The sequence below is a fragment of the Hypanus sabinus genome, chromosome 17 (assembly GCF_030144855.1).
Source record: "Hypanus sabinus isolate sHypSab1 chromosome 17, sHypSab1.hap1, whole genome shotgun sequence".
Classification (NCBI taxonomy): domain Eukaryota; kingdom Metazoa; phylum Chordata; class Chondrichthyes; order Myliobatiformes; family Dasyatidae; genus Hypanus; species Hypanus sabinus.
Genome location: NC_082722.1, coordinates 80,185,829 through 80,204,284, shown reverse-complemented (window position 1 = coordinate 80,204,284; position 18,456 = coordinate 80,185,829). Strand labels below are relative to the sequence as shown.

The following is an 18,456-nucleotide window of genomic DNA, read 5'->3' as shown; positions in this document are numbered from 1 at the left end:
GGGACAGGATGAGGGTGATAGGGAGGGGAGGGAGAGGGACAGGATCAGAGTGATGGTGAGGGAGGGAGAGGGAAGATCAGAGTGATGGGGAGGAAGGGAGATGGTGGGGCGGAGGGGGACAGGATCAGAGTGATGGGGAGGGAGAGGGACAGGATCAGTGATGGGGAGGGAGGGAGATGGGGGCAGAGGGGGACAGGATGAGGGTGATAGGGAGGGGAGGGAGAGGGACAGGATCAGAGTGATGGTGAGGGAGGGAGAGGGCGGGTGGGGGGAGGAATAGATGATGAGGAGGGAGGCACTGAGGGTGGGAGCGACGGGGAGAGGTGTCACTCACAGGGGAGGAGTCGCCGCCGACTGTCGGTCGGTCGGAGGGAGGAACTGCTGTCTCCGCCATGTCTGTGGTATTTGTGCCACAGCGGCTGCGGAGCAAATGTGAAATAAACCAGGCGACCATCCAGAAGGTGAGCGGGGCTGTGGGCCACGCCGAGGCCTGGGGCTGTGCGTGTGGCGGGAGGCTGCGGCCTGGCGCCGGGCGCCGTGATGGTGCTGCCACTCCGGGAGGCGGGCCGTGAGCCCCGCGCTCTCAGGCTGTGGGGTGCCGGGCCCGCGTTGAGTTTTGGTCGGACGCGATGGTGGAAGGCAGAATGGAGCAGTGTTATCTGCTCCCGGCGTGAGGAGCGGAAGCCAGTTTTCGGTGGATGGCTTGGTTCGAGTTTGGGGGAGGGATTTGGTCTTCAGCTTGCTCAGGAGGGTGCTGGGGTGGACGTTTGTCTTAGGTGTCAAGTTGGGGCCGGTTTCTAGGGTGGAGTTTGGCTCCTGAGATCGGTGGGTGGGTGGGATGGGTGTTGTGGGTCAGATTCTCGGGTGGATATTAATGCTAGTTAGGGTAGGTTGGGTGACAGTGGGGATTGGGTGCTGGTTTGGATGGAGCGGGTGACCGGAGATTGGGTGCTGGTTTGGATGGAGCGGGTGACAGTGGGGATTGGGTGCTGGTTTGGATGGAGCGGGTGACAGTGGGGATTGGGTGCTGGTTTGGATGGAGTGCGTGACAGTGGGGATTGGGTGCTGATTTAAATGCAGTGGTGCTGGGATCATTGTGGGGTTAAGCTTTGAGTGCTGTTTGGATTGGTAGTTATTTTGGTTGCTAGGTTGGGTAGGGATAGTGATTGGGTGTTGGTTCAGGTAGAGTGGGTGTTTGTGTTGGGTGCTGGGTGAGTTTTGTGATTCAGATGTGCATCCAGATACTTGTAATGAGCATCTCTGCCTTCATCACCTTCTCAAGTTTCAGATCATAGCCCTCCTTTGGGTGAAAAAATAATTCTCCTATCCCTTACTAAGCTCTGCCTCTGTGCCTTAAACTTGTACTTCCTTTAGTAAGATCAGTTATATTTTGTAAGTCAGATACAATGATGTCTAAAACATATTTGGACAGGTAATTGATAAAAAAAAGCATATAGGCACACAGGCCTAGTGTAGGCAAATAGGATTAGTAGGCATGATTAGCATGGATGAGGTGGGCCATCTTTGTGCCATAGAACTCTTATGATTCTAGGTTATGAGGATATAACCTCTAACCAAACACCCCTCTTTGAAAGTGAATTGCATTTAGTAACACAACCAAGAGTCCTGCCACAAGATAAATTCAGATGCCACCGTATTGTAGCAGTTAGTGCAAAGCTATTACAGCTCAGGACATTCCAGGATTCTGAATTAAATTCCAGCGCCGTTCTGTAAAGAATCTATGTATGTTCTCCGAATGACTGCATGGGTTTGCCCTGGTGCTCTGGTTTCCTCCCACAATCCAAACAGATAGGTTAGTTGGTCATTGCAAATTGTGCCGTGATCAGGTTAGGGCTAATCGTGGTTGTGGGGTTGCTGAGACGGCGTGGCTCGAAAGGCCAGAGGACTGACTCCACGCTGTATCACTGAGTAAATAAATAGCGTTTATAGACAGTAAGACACAGGAGCAGAATCAGGCCATCTGGCCCATCGAGTCAGCACATTCTCCTGATTCTCCCCCAAGCTTTCATGCCCTGACCAATCAAAGACTCTCCGCTTTAAGTATACCCAATGATTTGGCTTCCACAGCCAAATGTGGCAATGAATTCCACAGATTCACCATCCTCTGTCTAGGCAACTTCTTTCTCATCTTTGTTCTAAATAGATGGCCCTTCTATTCTGAGGCTCTGCCCTCTGGTCCGAGACTCACCCTCTAATTCCACTCTACATCCACTCTATTGAGGCCTTTCAATATTTGGTAGCTTTCAATGAGATTTCTACTCTTCCTCCCCCCTCCCCCCCACACCCACCATTCTTCTAAACTCCAGCAAGTACAAGCCCTGAGCCACCAAACTCTCCTTGTATGCGAAGCCTTTCATTGCTGGGATCATTCTTGTGTATATTGGTACATACACTGCAACTTCCTTGCCAGGGCATGGAAACTCAATCAAATGCAAGGACTCCATCAAACTCTGTCTTGCTGTGGACTTGTATAAGAAGAAGTTATTCTAAACTGCCATCTAATGAAGACTCGTAAGCCATTTGTTTTCTGTTGAAGCCGCGTTATCAGATTTAATATCATGGATGTATGACTTGAAGCTTTAGTAGCTCAGGAATACATCACTCAGCCGGCACCTCCGACCTGCTCCAACTGTCAGTGTCCTGACTGAAATTCTGTCTAACACCGTTACCTCCTGGACTGTTTGTCCCACTCCCATCAGGGAGGAGGCTACATAGTATGTACACCGGGATGGCCAGACTCAAAAACAGTTACTTTCTCCAAGCAGTAAGGCTGTTCGATGCCTCAAGTGCCACTTTATGGACATACAGTCAATCTGGATATATAAGCTGTCATATGTATTGTGTTCTTTATCTCATTATGTTTTTTTTGTTTTGTATCAGATCCTGAAAAACAATTATTTCATTCTCCTTTACACTTGTGTACAGAAAAATGACATTAAAGTCATTTAGTCACATAGAAGTCAAAGCCAAAGTAAAAGCAAAGGAGAGGGCATACAAGGAAGCGAAAATTAGTGGGAAGACAGGATTGGGAAGTTTTTAAAAGCTTACAAAAGGAAACTAAGAAGGTCATTAAGAGGGAAAAGATGAACTATGAAAGGAAGCTAGCAAGTAATATCACAGAGGATACTAAAAGCTTTTTCAAGTATATAAAGAGTAAAAGACAGGTGAGAGTAGATATAGGACCGATAGAAAATGATGCTGGAGAAATTGTAATGGGAGATAAGGAGATGGCGGAGGAATTGAACAAGTATTTTGCATCAGTCTTCACTGAGGAAGACATCAGCAGTATACTGGACACTCAAGGGTGTCAGGGAAGAGAAGTGTGCGCAGTCACAATTATGACAGAGAAAGTACTCAGGAAGCTGAATAGTCTAAGGGTAGATAAATCTCCCAGATGGAATGCACCCTCGTGTTCTGAAGGAAGTAGCAGTGGAGATTGTGGAGGCATTAGCAATGATCTTTCAAAAGTCGATAGATTCTGGCCTGGTTCCGGAGGACTGGAAGATTGCAAATGTCACTCCGCTATTTAAGAAGGGGGCAAGGAAGCAAAAGGAAATTATAGACCTGTTAGCTTGACATCGGTGGTTGGGAAGTTGTTGGAGTCAATTGTCAAGGATGAGGTTACGGAGTACCTGGAGGCATATGACAAGATAGGCAGAACTCCGCATGGTTTCCTTAAAGGAAAATCCTGCCTGACAAACCTAGTGCAATTTTTTGAGGAAATTACAAGTAGGCTAGACAAGGGAGATGTAGTGGATGTTGTGTAATTGGATTTTCAGAAGGCCTTTGACAAGGTGCTGCACATGAGGCTGCTAAACAAGATAAGAGTCCATGGAATTACAGGAAAGTTACATACATGGATAGAGCGTTGGTTGATTGGCAGGAAACAGAGAGTGGGAATAAAGGGATCCCATTCTGGTTGGCTGCTGGTTACCAGTGGTGTTCCACAGGGTCTGTGTTGGGGCTATTTCTTTTTGCGTTGTATATCAATGATTTGGATTATGGAATAGATGGCTTTGTGGCTAAGTTTGCTGATGATACAAAGTTAGGTGGAGGAGCCAGTAGTGCTGAGGAAGCAGAGTCTGCAGAGAGACTTGGACTGTACTCCTTGGAGTTTAGAAGAATGAGGGGGGACCTCATAGAAACATTTCAAATGTTGAAAGGCATTGACAGAGTGGATGTGCAAAGTTGTTTCCCATGGTGGGGGAGTCTAGTATGAGAGGGCATGACGTAAGGATTGAAGGGTGCCCATTCAGAACAGAGATGCAAAGAAATTTTTTTAACCAGAGGGTGGTGAATCTGTGGAATTTGTTGCCACGGGTGGCAGTGGAGGCCAAGTCATTGGGTGTATTTAAGGCAGAGATTGATAGGTATCTGAGTAGCCAGGGCATCAAAGGTTATGGTGAGAAGGTGGGGGGGGAATGAGACTAAATGGGAAGATGGATCAGCTCATGATAAAATGCAGCAGACTCGATGAGCTGAATGGCCAACTTCTGCTCCTTTGTCTTATGGTCTAAACAATCTTGAATGTTAATGTCCTTGGGTTGTAGGCTCTATGTTAATCAACAATTTGTTATTATTGATTAGTTGTGACTGTTAGTAAAAGTGGCTTTTTTTGTGGTTTCAGTTACTTGACGAGAACAACCAGTTAATTCAGTGCATTGTGGAGTATCAGAACAATGGCAAAGCTGCAGAGTGCACCCAGTAAGTCACCGAGTTTGTTTCTTTACTTAGAGTTACAGCACAGTAACAGCCCCTTCCAGCTCAACGAGCCCCCACTGCCCAATTGCACCCTGTGACCGATCAACCTACTAGCCAGTACACCTTAGGAATATGGGAGGAAAGCGGGGCAGCCAAAGGAAACCCATGTTGTGACGGGGAGAACGTACAAGCTCCTAACAGAAAGTGGTAGGAGTTGAAACTGGGGAGCCGGCACTGTAAAGCAATGTGTTAATCACTGACTTTGTGGGAGGGAGGGAAAATTGGTCCATCTGTGAGTGGGAGGACAGGAAATAAGCTTGTAGGCTGTTGTTGCTTGTGTTGGACTGCTGGACATTGTGGAGGATATGCTATGTTGGTGTGGAATGCGTGGCAATGCTTGGGTTGTGTTGGTTGCTGACACACACACAGCGTTTGAACATATATTTCGATGTTCAGGTGACAAATGAATGCAACAGCATTAATACTCAGAATCTGAATGAGTTGCTAAGTTTCTCATTATATTTATTTAAAATGAATACAAAATATATATTATGGAATTGTAAAACTCATCATTTAAATATCACAATAAGTTCAAGGGATGCTTACTTACCTAAGCCCATCACCCCATCTGGGGCACAAAAGCAGCTTCCTTAGTCCTCTGTCCTGGGCCAGTTTTTCACGTTATCGCCAGGTGTAGTCCTTTGAAGGTCCTTCCTCTCCCAGGCCGAGGTCGTATTTCCTCTCCCAGAGAAAAAGCTTCGGAGCTTCCGTTTGTATTTCTGTAGTTCTAGGTTTTCACAGGATGGGATTGCTAGCCCCATGTACAACCCTCCTATCGCAGCCGGCTTGGGACCATCCATGGCAGAGCGTAGTTCATGGGATGACAGGTAGATTTACCTCATTACGGGGAAGTGATATTGAGGCTGTTTTCCTCAGGGGGAGTGGAGACATTGAGGCTGATTTCCTCATGATGGGGAAGTGGAGATATTGAAGCTGTTTTCCTCATTACAGGGAAATGTACATACGGAGGTTGTTTTCCTCATGGGTATGAAATTGAGATATTGAGGCTGTTTTCCTCATGACTGGGAAGTGGAGATTCTGAGACTGTTTTCCTCATGGGGCAATGTGGAGATATTGAGGCTGTTTTCCTCATGGGGGGGAATGTGGAGATATTGAGGCTGTTTTCCTCATGGGGGGAATGTGGAGATATTGAGGCTGTTTTCCTCATGGGGGGAAGTGTGGATCTGTCCTCACTTCCTCTCAATTAACAAACCACTGCCCTGTTTTTGATTTTGGAAATAGAAATTTCCTGCTAACTATGCTGAGTTCTTCATTAATTTTATAGACAATGAATAGATGTCTTGGCTCTCCCTAGCTCCTAAACTACACCAGAGGCATTACCATAATTCTTCAGCCCTGGAAAACCTCTGCACATTCACTGTTGCGGTCACGCCTTCTCTGTGGTTTGTTATGTGCCTTTCTGCACTCTAAAGTGATAACTCTTCAGCCTGTACCTTCTTCTCTGGCCATTGAAGTTTCTCATATACCTTCCTCACCATTTCATTCACCCACCTAGCCACCAGGTATCATAAAGTCATAGAGCATTACAGCAGAGAAACAGGACCTTTGGCTGAATTATTTATCTTCCTCATCCCATCACCTGCATGTGGAGCATTGCCCTCAATCATGGAACTGCTGTGGGAACGTTTCAAGGGTCGGTGTATCTTGGTGTGGGGGGGTATGTTTAATGGGTGGTATGGTAACAAAGTGGTTAGCACAACTCTTTACAGAGCCAGCAATCATGGTTCAATTCCAGTCACTATCTTTAAGGTATGTTCTCCCTGTGACCGTGTGGGTTTCCTCTGGGTGCTCCAGTTTCCCCCCACGTTCCAAACACGTATGGCTTAGTGCTAGTAAGACGTGCCATGCTATGTTGGCACTGGAAACATGGTGATACTTTTGAGCTGCCCCGGCACATCCTCAGACTGTGTTGGTTGCTGAAACATACAGTGAAATGCATTGTTTGTGTCGATGTAAATGTGACAAATAAAGCTCATCTTTAATGTTTGAATTTGCCTATTGGGTGAAATGTTTGCTGTACTGTAGTCACGCTGCGGGGTAAGAACTGCTTCAGTCAAGAGTATTAACGTGTCTGGGCTCGATTGTAACCTAATGCCAGCACCCACGATTTACTGCTGTTGTTGGCACAGATACTCGGCAGAAGGTTTCATTCCAGTCTGACAGGTTTGTGACAGAAACTTCACTGTTCATGTGCTCTAAAGCTTCTTGCATTTCTGTCACGCCTTTCTTAGCTCTGTGCACCCTCAGAGCACCTCACCAGTCATGAAATGACCCAGTCCGTCACGGGTAAAGCCCACTCCATCGATACAGAGTGCTATAGCAGTAAAGTAGCATTCATCATCAGAGAATCCACCCCCCCCCCCCCCCAGGCCACGCTCCCTTCTCACTGCTGCCATCGGGAAGGTGGTACCCACACTAGGAACAGTTGTTACCCCTCAACCATCAGGCTTTTGAACCAGAGGGGTTAACTTCACTCAGCTTCACACCCCCATCACTGTACCCACAACCCATGGACTCACTTTGAAAGACACTTCATCTCCATGTTCTCAATGTTTATTGCTTATATATTTAACATTATTATTGTTTCCTTTTTAATTTTTTTATTATTTGGACAGTTTGTTGTCTCTTGCACACTGGTTGTTTGTTCATTCTGTCGGGTACAGTCTCGTTTATTTTCTGTCGGGTACAGTCTCGTTTATTTTCTGTCGGGTGCAGTCTGTCGTTTATTCAGTTGTGTTTCCTGTATTTACTGCGAATGCTCGCAAGGAAATGAATCTCAAGGTTGTATATGGTGATGTATATGTGCCTTGATAATAAATTTATTTTGAACAGTGACTGTGCTTAAGTCACCATTACAAGTTCAATTTCAGGTTTAGGTTCAAGTTTATTATCATCTGTACAAGCAAATAAAACAATGTTTCTCTAGACCACGGTGCACACACAGAATATTTATCACACACAGCACATAAACAAAATATTACTACAAATAAGTTAACAGTAGACAGCTTGCTGTTCTAGTGACAAAGCTATTCATTAGTCTCATAGCCTGGGGGAAGAAGCTGTTACCCAGTGTGGCAGTCCTAATCCTGATGCTTCTGTACCTCCTTCCTGATGGTAGTGGGTCAAAGAGATTGTGGGATGGGTGGTACGAAACACAAGGCAGGAGCATGATGGAATATACTTCATTTGTCTGGATAAGCTTGATGCCATTCAGAACAAAGTAGTCTATTGACGTCTATCCACCGTACTAAACATTCATTCTCTTTACTCTGGCACAGACTAAAATGTAATTCAAAATGCAGGTAAACAGCAAACAGCTTGCTGTCCTAGTAATGACACCTCAGTGGTGTCAGGGTATTCATTAGTCTCTCTGCCTGAGGGAAGAAGCTGTTAACTCATTCTGGCAGTCTGTCCCTGTGTGCAGGGGTGTCAAACTCATTTTAGGTCACGGGCCGGATTGAGAAAAATGCGACTTCATGCGGGCCGGATCAGTTGTGCACGCACGCGTGCTCCCACAGCTATCGTTGCCTTCATTTTTTCAACCTGCTCTCATGTGTCTCAGTCTCTGCTATATCTAAAATTGTTTCACTTTACGAATTTCGTTTTTTATGAAGCAGATTGCCTAGCAAGCATTCTTTTTATGATTGGTATTAACTTACAGACGTAGATTACAAGAAAGTAGGCAACAAGAAAGAAACGATGCTATTTCGGCTAAGATTGTTTTGGGAGCCATACCTTTTCCATTAATAAACCGTTTGAAATCAAGCATTAGCAAACACAAATGTAGACCTAACGCAGGGGTGTCAAACTCAAATACACAGTGGGCCAAAATTAAAAAATCGGTACAAGTCGAGTGCCGGACTGGTTCAGCGTTTATTGCAAAACTTATTGAAATGAATTTATTACACATATTAACCTGGAACTAACAAAGCTTAGGTTATTGCCTACAAAAACAACATTGAACATTAAATAAATAAAAAAATCAGTTGCATTTATTTCTTATGGCTTTATCTACAGCTTTTCCGGAGTAATTTCTAATGAAAACATTTTTCCACAGGCCAACATTCTGTGATTCACACTGGTCTAAGCCAGATACTTGGCATCTCATCTTAGATGCAAGTTCATCGATGTTTGGAGTCAGGCTCTGAGCTGAGGAAATCCTCAGAATTGAGTGAAGGTGTTCATCAGAAAGACGACTCCTGTGTGATGTTTTGTTTATCTTCATCAAAGAGAACAGTTGTTCACACAGATATGTGCTGCCAAACATAGAGAGCATTTGAGCAGCTTGGGTACGCAGCTGGGGCATTGTGTCGGGAATGAAACGTAGAAACTGTGCAGCGCCCACCGAGTCATACTTTGCCTTGAGTGTGTCACTACATTGGAGTTCAATCAGCTCCATTTGTATGTTGGTTGGTGCGCTTTCCACGTCAGCTGCAAATGGATTACTGAGCAGTTCAAACCTGCTTTTTTGGGCTTCAAAGTCGGCAAATCGCCGTGTGAAGTCGGCACCAAGTATGCTAAGTTTTTCAGCAAACTTTGCACGTGGGAACACTGTGGTAGAAACCTGTCCTTTCATAGTTTGGCAACACGGAAAATGGCTCAAGTTTTCTTGCTGCATCTGCGTCTCCCACAGGCGCAGCTTGGTTTTAAAAGCCCTCACGGCAGCGTACATGTCTGTGATCACACGACCCCGCCCCTGAAGCTGCAGGTTGAGCGCATTGAGACGGCTCGTGATGTCACACAGAAACGCCATTTCACAAAGCAACTTTTTATCCCGGAGCTCTGTTGTGTCTTTCCCTTTGCTTTCCATGAACTGTCAGATCTCTTCACGCAACTGGAAACATCTTTTCAGCACTTTTCCTTGGCTTAACCATCGCACCTCTGTGTGATAGGGCAAATCATTATATTCTGAACCCAACTCCTCCAGAAACGACTTGAACTCGCGGTGATTTAAACCTTTGGCTCTTATGAAGTTAACTGCTCGTGTTATGGTGCTCATTATATGTTCCATTTTCAAGGCTTTGCCACACAACGATTCCTGGTGTATGATGCAGTGATAAGCTGTCAGTTCACCTGCGCCGTTTTCCTCCCGCATCTTCTCCCGGATCCTGCCCACCAATCCACTCTTTTGACCGCACATCGCGGGCTTCTGTTTCTTGTCCAGATGCTTGTATTTGTCGTGGTGTTTCGTTTCATAGTGTCGTCTTATGTTATATTCTTTAATTACAGCCACACCGTCTCCGCACACAAGACAAGCAGGTTTGCCCTTTATATCTGCGAACATATACTCTGCCTCCCACCTGCCTTGAAAACCCCTGTTTTCAAAGTCCACCTTTCGTTCAGCCATTTTTGGGGTGAGGGATAGCTGAAAGTTGACCACACGTGACTAGCGCCATAAGGATGCTGATGAGAGAGTAAGGCAAGCACGAGCAATGCACTGGCAGTGCATTGTGGGATTTGTAGTATTAGTGGTGCATGCACTATACCGGCGGGCCAGCTCTAATAGAGAGAAAAAAATATTCATTAATGATATTCAGGAAATAAACCAGGGAAACCGAATAAACACTAAAAACCCTGAAAACCTGGTACCTGAATAAACTCAGCAGTAGCCATATCATACGCCACAGGCGCTTCGATTACTGGGGCCAGCTTTAATAGTAATTAGATATTATCTCGCGGGCCAAAGATAATTCCACCGCGGGCCTTGAGTTTGACATATATGCTGTACTGGAACTCCTATATCTCCTTCCTGATGGTAGTAGTTTAAAAAGATCGTGGGATAGGTGGTGGAGATCCTCACCAATGCTTTGGGCCTTTCATCTACAACACTCCCAGTAAAAGTCACAAATGGATGGAGGTGGGGGAGTCTCCAATAATCCTCCCGGTGCTGGTCACTGTCCTCCGTTGGGTTCTGCAGTCCGATGCCCTGCAGCTCTGTGCCGTACAATGATGCAGCCAGACAGGACGCTCTCGATGGCGCTCCTTTAGAACGTTATTAGAATATAGATGGGAGCCCAATCTCCTCAGAGTGTATAGATGCTGCTGTGCCTTGACTAGTGAGGAGGTGCTGTGGGTCCAGGTTAGATTGTCCATTATGTGTACACCAAGGAACTTTGTGCTCTTCACTCTCCACAGCAGAGCCACAGATGTCCAGTGGAGAGTGATCATCCTGTGTCTTCCTGAAGTCCACAATAATCTCTTGACTGGTCCATGTTGAGACTCAGGTTGTCTTTCACACACCAAACCTCTCTACCTCCTCTCTGTACGCCGACTCACCATTGTTGCTGATGAGGCCAGCCACTGGTGTCATCAGTAAACTTGCTGATGCGCTGTGAGTAGTCTACACTGGCAGTGTAGTCGTGAGTCAGCAGCGGACTGAGCACACAGCCCTGAAGGACCCAACGCTCAGCGTGATGGAACTTGCGATGTTGCTACCAGCTTGGAATGACTGGGATCCTTCCATCAAGAAGTCCAAGATCCAGATACAGAGAAGGGTTTTGAGTCCAAACGAGGACAGTTTGCCCACCAGCCTGTGAGGGATGATCACGTTAAACACTGAGCTGAAGTTGATGAACGATATCCTGGTGTATGAGGCGTTGTTTTCTAGATGGGACAGGATGGAGTGCAGGGCCAAGGCCATGGCATGACCAGTGGACTGGTTTGCATGGTAGGTGAACTGGAGCAGGAAATGCAGTAGCCAGTTGGTGCACAGCAAACTCCCAGGAGCAGCAACAATATGATCAGAAGCAGAGAGTTTTTGATGTCATTGCAACAATAAGTATGGGCCCATGACATGATATGAGCACCAGAGTCAAGGATAGCTGTCATCAGGTTCTTGAACCGATCTGAACAACCCCAACACTACCTCAGTGACACAGCACTACAGACCACTTCTTGCAATGCCATGGACTTGTCTCTAATTACATACAGTCCAGGCCTTTCAGCCCACAATATTGTACTGGCTCTTTAACCTAGTCTAAGATCAACCTAACCCTTCCCTTCCACATTGCTCCCCAGTTTTTCTGTCATCCTCTATCCCTGGCAGCGGTTTCCATGCACTCAACATCTTTTTTAAAAATCCCTCTGACATCCTCCCGTATACTGCCCTCCAATCACCTTTCAGTCATGCGCACTCACATTAGTCATTTCCACCCTGGGAAAAAGTCTCTGGCTGGCCACTCTGTCTATGCCTCTTGTCATCTTTTATACCTCCAAGTCTCAAGCTTGCTCAACGTATCCTCATAAGACATGCTCTCTAATCCAGGCAGCATCCTGATAAATCTCCTCTGCACTCTCTCTAAAGCTTCCATATAACGAGGTAACCGGAACTGAATATAATATTTCATGTGTAGTCTAACTAGGGTTTAGTAGAGTTGCAACATGACCTTGCGGCTCTTGAACTCAATCCCCCTACTAAGGAAGGCCAACACACCATAACCCTATCAACTTGCATGGCAACTGTGAGGAATCTATAGATGTGGAACCCCAGATCCCTCTGTTCCTCCTTGCTACTAAGGATCCTGCCTTAACCCTGTACTCTGCCTTCACACACAACCTTCCAAACTGAATCACTTCTCATTTTTCTGGAATGAATTGTGTCCTGTTTGCACCAATGTATTGGTTCATACTTTTTGTTTTCACTCTCTTTGGGTATCATCAAAGGCCCAGAACAGCTTGAGTGTCATTTATGTTGATACAGTCTTCACCCCAGCTGCCAGAGAAGGGCATCTTAAGATTGTCATTGCCAGGGGTTGGTGGGTGGGAATAAACGTAGGGATGAGCTCTCAGAAAGCCTCTGACAACCAAACTGTATCAGTCCCTAAACACAAAGTACACTGTAGATGCTGCGGTCAAAGCAACACGTACAACAAGCTGGAGGAACTCAGCAGGGCGGGCAGCATCAGGACAAAGGGTCTCAGCCCGAAACGTTGACTGTTCATTTCCATGAATGCTGCCTGACCTGCTGAGTTCCTCCAGCTTGTTGTACGTGTATCAGTCCCTGCTGTTCTTTTGGATTTATCAGTTGCATAGAGAGCGGGCTGGGGCTGCTACATGGGCAACAGCTTGCTCTCCATGTCATATTGCCCTGGCTTGCTTATCACGTAGACAGCCAGGATGCAGCATCCATTGTCAACCCTGGCCAACGGAGTGCCTCAATTGAACAAAACATCTCAAACCGTTTTCCTGGGTGTACTCTCAAACTCTGGGGCTAGCTCAAAACTATTTTCCTGTGAGCGTTCTCAAACTCTGAGGCCAAGTTACAGGAAGTGATGCTGGAAGAGAGGGATATTGAAGCAGAAGGAGAAGAAGGAAGGTTTCTGTAGGGTGCTCCAGGACCAGAGCGTAAGTGGCCTAAAGCACAGTAACCATGAGTGATGTGACAAGATTGGTGACGTACAGGGACCTCGGTGGGGGGTGAGCGGGGATACGGGGATATTGACTGCAAGAATGAAGCAGTCAGGTTTGGAAATTATACAGTCCATGGTATTCAGTCATCATTCGCCTGTATGCCGCCATACTGTTGATTTATCAGCATGGTAGCATAGTAGTTGTTATAACACAAAACAGCGTCAGCAGTTGTGGTTCAATTCTCATCACTGTCCGTAAGGAGTTAGTACGTTTTCCCCATGACCATGTGGGTTTCCTCTGGGTGCTCCAGTTTCCTCCCACATTCCAAAGATGTAAGGGCTAGGCTTAGTAAGATGTGGGCATGCCAGCTTGGTACTGGAAGCGTGATGACACCTGCAGGGCTGCCCCCAGCACATCCTCAGACTGTGTTGGTCATTGATGTAAACAGTATATTTCACTGTGCATTTGGATGTACATCTGACAAATAAAACTAATGTTTAATGTTTAATCTTTGCCACAGGATGATGACGGGTGAGGAAGGGATGCATTGAGGTCTGGAGGGGGGGGGGGAAGATATCCATTCCGGAACTGACCTGTCACCCTGTAGTACTTGGCAGCACTGTCCATGACCATATGACACAGGAGCAGAATTAGGCCACTTGAGCCATCGAGCCTGCTTTGCCATTCCATCACTTCTGATTTATTATCCCTCTCAACCCCATTCTCCTTCTTTCTCCCCATAACCTTTGACACCCTGACTAATCAAGAACCCATCAACCACTGCATAAACTCTTCTCAGGCTTCCAGCCAGGTACAAGTATCAATCTTAACCGATGTTTCATTGACAAACTCTGCCATCTTCATCAAGGATGATACCTAGACATGTTCAGTCCAGTGGTATATATACCCCCCATTATCTGTGCTTCCTGATTGATTAATTCTCATCCAATCAGGTTTCCGCTGTCCCACCTTGTTTACAATTGATTTCCGGTTCTTACTCAGACCATTGTCTTTGTTAAAATTCTTTTCCTCTAGTTTTATTTCAATGGCTTCTTTCACCAGGCGGTCCCAAGGCCCATTGACATGGCACAGTAGTTTCAATTTCGAAGTATGTTTATAATCAAAGTATGTATGCATATACAACCTTGAGATTCATCTTCTTGCAGAAAGCAACAAAACAAAGAAACACAATAGAATGTGTGAAAAAGAAAGAATAAATCAAACGAACAATAAAAAAGTAAACAAATAATACACAGGCATAATCGAGTCCCTGAAACTGAGTCCACAGCCATGGAGACGGTTCAGCACTGCAGCTGGATCAGGAGCTGATGGCTGCAGGCCACAGCTGCTGAGTCAATTCAGTTTTTGCCCTCGCCCTGACATTTTGATCTTTTTTTAATCTGGCTTGGCACTTAAGTGGGCTAATTGGTGGTTTGCTTTTCACTCTTGGGCCTGGGCTCTGCTGCTTCAATCTGGACCCAAGTCCACTTCAGTAATGTCTGCAGTGGCCATTTCTGCATACTGCAGTGTCCTGTTCGCCTAAACACCAGGTCATACAGACAATTCAAAAGCACTCCTCCCAAAGGGAAACTACAGGTTGCAAACTGCAGTGATCTTAGTTCTGAAAAAGTATATCTACTCGAACTGTTAGTGGTTTTGTTAGCTGTCCGCCCAAGTTTGGTATGTCTTGCCAGTGCCATTTGGGACTGGGCAGAAAGTTGGTTAAAGAATAAAAAATCTTATTGTTTTTGTACAGGTACCAGCAGATCCTGCATAGGAACCTCATCTACTTGGCCACAATAGCAGATTCCAGCCAGAATGTGGCAAGTGCTCATCCTCTGGTAAGTGATAGCAAAGTGAGAGATTGAGGGGAAGCCAGACTGCTCGAACCCAGGAGATCTTTGGTCTGTCCTGTCCTGTTTGCCTCCTGCCTGGCTCTCTTGCTTCTGTACCCCAACTATTAATATACCAATGGCTTATTGAGAAAATAAGGAGGCATGGGATCCAAGGGGACATTGCTTTGTGGATCCAGAACTGGCTTGCCCACAGAAGGCAAAGAGTGGTTGTAGATGGGTCATATTCTGCATGGAGGTCAGTCACCAGTGGAGTGCCTCAGGGATCTGCTCTGGGACCCTTACTCTTCGTGATTTTTATAAATGACCTGGATAAGGAAGTGGAGGGATGGGTTAGTAAATTTGCTGATAACACGAAGGTTGTGGGTGTTGTGGATAGTGTGGAGGGCTGTCAGAGGTTACAACAGATCATTGATAGGATGCAATACTGGGCAGATGGAGTTCAACCCAGATAAGTGTGAGGTGGTTCATTTTGGTAGGTCAAATATGATGGCAATATAATGGTAAGATTCTTGGCAGTGAGGAGGATCAGAGGGATCTTGGGGTCTGAATCCATAGGACACTCAAAGCTGCTGCGCAGGTTGACTCTGTGGTTAAGAAGGCATATGGTGCATTGGCCTTCATCAATCGTGGGATTGAGTTTAAGAGCCGAGAGGTAATGTTGCAGGTATATAGGACCCTGGTCAGACCCCACTTGGAGTACTGTGCTCAGTTCTGGTTGCCTCACTACAGGAAGGACTTGGAAACCATAGGAAGGGTGCAGAGGAGATTTACAAGGATGTTGCCTGGATTGGGGAGCATGCCTTATGAGAATAGGTTGAGTGAACTTGGCTTTTTCTCCTTGGTGACGGAGGATGAGAGGTGACCTGATAGAGGTGTATAAGATAATGAGAGGCATTGATCCTGTGGTTAGTCAGAGGCTTTTCCCCAGGGCTGAAATGGCTAGCACGAGAGGGCATAGTTTTAAGGTACAGAGGAGATGTCCAGGATAAGATTTTTACACAGAGAGTGGTGAGTGCACAGAATGGGCTGCAGGTGGAGGCGGAAACAATACGATCTTTTAAGAGACTCCTGGATGGCTACATGGAGCTTAGAAGAACTGAAGGCTATGGGTAAAGCCTAGGCAGTTATAAGGTAGGGACATGTTCGGCACAGCTTTGTGGTCCAAAGTGCCTGTATTGTGCTGTATGTTTTCTTTGTTTCTAATTATTTCACCCCATCCCATTGCCAGTAGTCAGATGCCAAACATGAATTTTTCCATGCTTAAGTCAATGTAAATTTATTATCGAAAAACTTGTGACAGAGAAGTAGAATTGGTCCATTTGGCCCATTGAGTCAAGACTGATTTATTATCTCTCTCAACACCCCCCCTCCATTCTCCTGCCTTCTCCCCATAACATATCATATACTATCTTCAGATTTACTTTCATGCAGGCATTTACAGGTAAATAAAGAAATACAACGATTTTTTTAAAAATGTGCAGAAGGCATGGTTGTATAGCAGATAGCATAATGCTTTACAGCGGCAACAACCCAGATTCAATCCCACCACTGTCTATATGGAGTTTTACAGCCACAACAACCCAGATTCAATACCCACCACTGTCGGTAAGTAGTTTTACAGAACAATAACCCAGGTTCAATTCCCACCACTGTCGGTAAGGAGTTTTACAGAACAATAACCCAGGTTCAATTCCCACCACAGTTGGTAAGTAGTTTTACAGAACAATAACCCAGGTTCAATTCCCACCACTGTCAGTAAGGAGTTTTACAGAACAATAACCCAGGTTCAATACTCACCACTGTCGGTAAGGAGTTTTACAGAACAATAACCCAGGTTCAATACCCACCACTGTCGGTAAGAAGTTTTACAAAACAATAACCCAGGTTCAATTCCCACCACAGTCGGTAAGTAGTTTTACAGAACAATAACCCAGGTTCAATACTCATCGCTGTCGGAAGGAGTTTTACAGAACAATAACCCAGGTTCAATACCCACCACTGTCGGTAAGAAGTTTTACAGAACAATAACCCAGGTTCAATACTCATCGCTGTCGGAAGGAGTTTTACAGAACAATAACCCAGGTTCAATTCCCACCACTGTCAGTAAGGAGCTTTACAGAACAATAACCCAGGTTCAATACCCATTGCTGTCTGTAAGGAGTTTGTGCGTTCTGCCTGTGACCGTGTGGGTTTCCTCCCACATTCCAAAGACATTTGGGTTAATTGGTCACATGGGTGTAACTGGGTGCTGTGGTTTGTTGGGCCTGTTGTCACACTGCATCTCTAATGAATAAAATAAATAAAAGAATAGGCATGTCCTTTTTCTAAAAAAAATCTGCTTTTAATAATCTATTTTAAAGTACTTTGCTTGTTCAGCATTCATAGCTCAGCACAATGCTAAGATATCCCTTTGTTACTAACGTGTCCAGACAGACCAAGGCCTCTCTTTGTATATTTGTTCCAGTCTATATCGTATATTTATCTTTTTTCCTAGAGAACTGTTGCCTGGTTTTGCAGTGGGACTCACAACACATTTAAATTATAGCACTGTGAGGGATTATTTTGCTCCACTCCTTAATATACAATCCTACTGCTGGTCTAGATGCAGTTCAACTGTTTAGATTTGGTGTCCCAATTATAGTTCTATTAACTTGCTCATTGTCTAAATTCCAGCATATTAAATTGTTATGTTAAAATTTAAATAACTCTGGAGATTCTGATCAATGTATCCTCACTTTCCAATGTACTTCAGTTCCCTTGCACAGAATCTGTCAGGTCTTTGGGATTAGTTTGCCTCAAGTATATAATTTTCTCTGTAAAGCTTAGCCTTGCTGTAATTTCTCCACTCCTTGCTGTTCTGCAAAAAAGGAGAGTAAATCAGCATTTAATAGAACTGGCTGTTTAAGATCATATTTGTTATTATCTAATCTCCTAACATGGTCAGTTATGTGGGAGGGAAGGGTCAGATTGATCTCAGAGCAGTTTGGAAGGTCAGCACAACGTTATAGGCTGAAGGCAAGGGACTACGCTGGAATGTTATGTGTTCGGTGTTTCCATTTGGGTGCCACAGTAGCACGTTGCTGTTAGAGCTCGGGCTGTTTCGGATTTCAATTCCTGCACCATCTGTAAGGAGTTTTTTGTTCTGCCCATGACTGTGTGGGTTTCCTCCAGGTGCTCCAGTTCTTTTCCACAAAGATGTACTGGAGGGTCATTGGAAATTGTCCTGTCATTGGGCTAGGGTTAAATTGCTGGGTGGGAGGCTCATTGGGCTGGAAAGGCCTATTCTACATGGTATCTCTAAATAAAATAGAAAATAAAAACAGCACAATACCACCAAGCAAACCCCTCCCTATGACTCCCTCTTCCCCCCACCCCCACCATCAGAGACCTCATCCTCAGGGCCTGCCAACTGTGCTCTTTGGCTATGAGGATCAGAGGTTTTCATCCT

At 45.4% G+C, this 18,456-nt stretch overlaps 1 protein-coding gene across 1 annotated transcript in view; it reads left to right on the top strand.

The window, feature by feature from the left end:
• The first annotated feature begins 326 nt into the window (after positions 1-326).
• Positions 327-18,456, top strand: part of LOC132407075 (calcium-responsive transactivator-like) — a 43,876-nt gene continuing 25,746 nt past the window's right edge. The window contains exons 1-3 of the mRNA XM_059993343.1: positions 327-461; positions 4,649-4,725; positions 14,909-14,993. Coding sequence (XP_059849326.1) covers positions 393-461; positions 4,649-4,725; positions 14,909-14,993 — 231 coding nt within the window. The 5' untranslated portion in view covers positions 327-392. The remainder of the gene's footprint in view (positions 462-4,648; positions 4,726-14,908; positions 14,994-18,456) is intronic.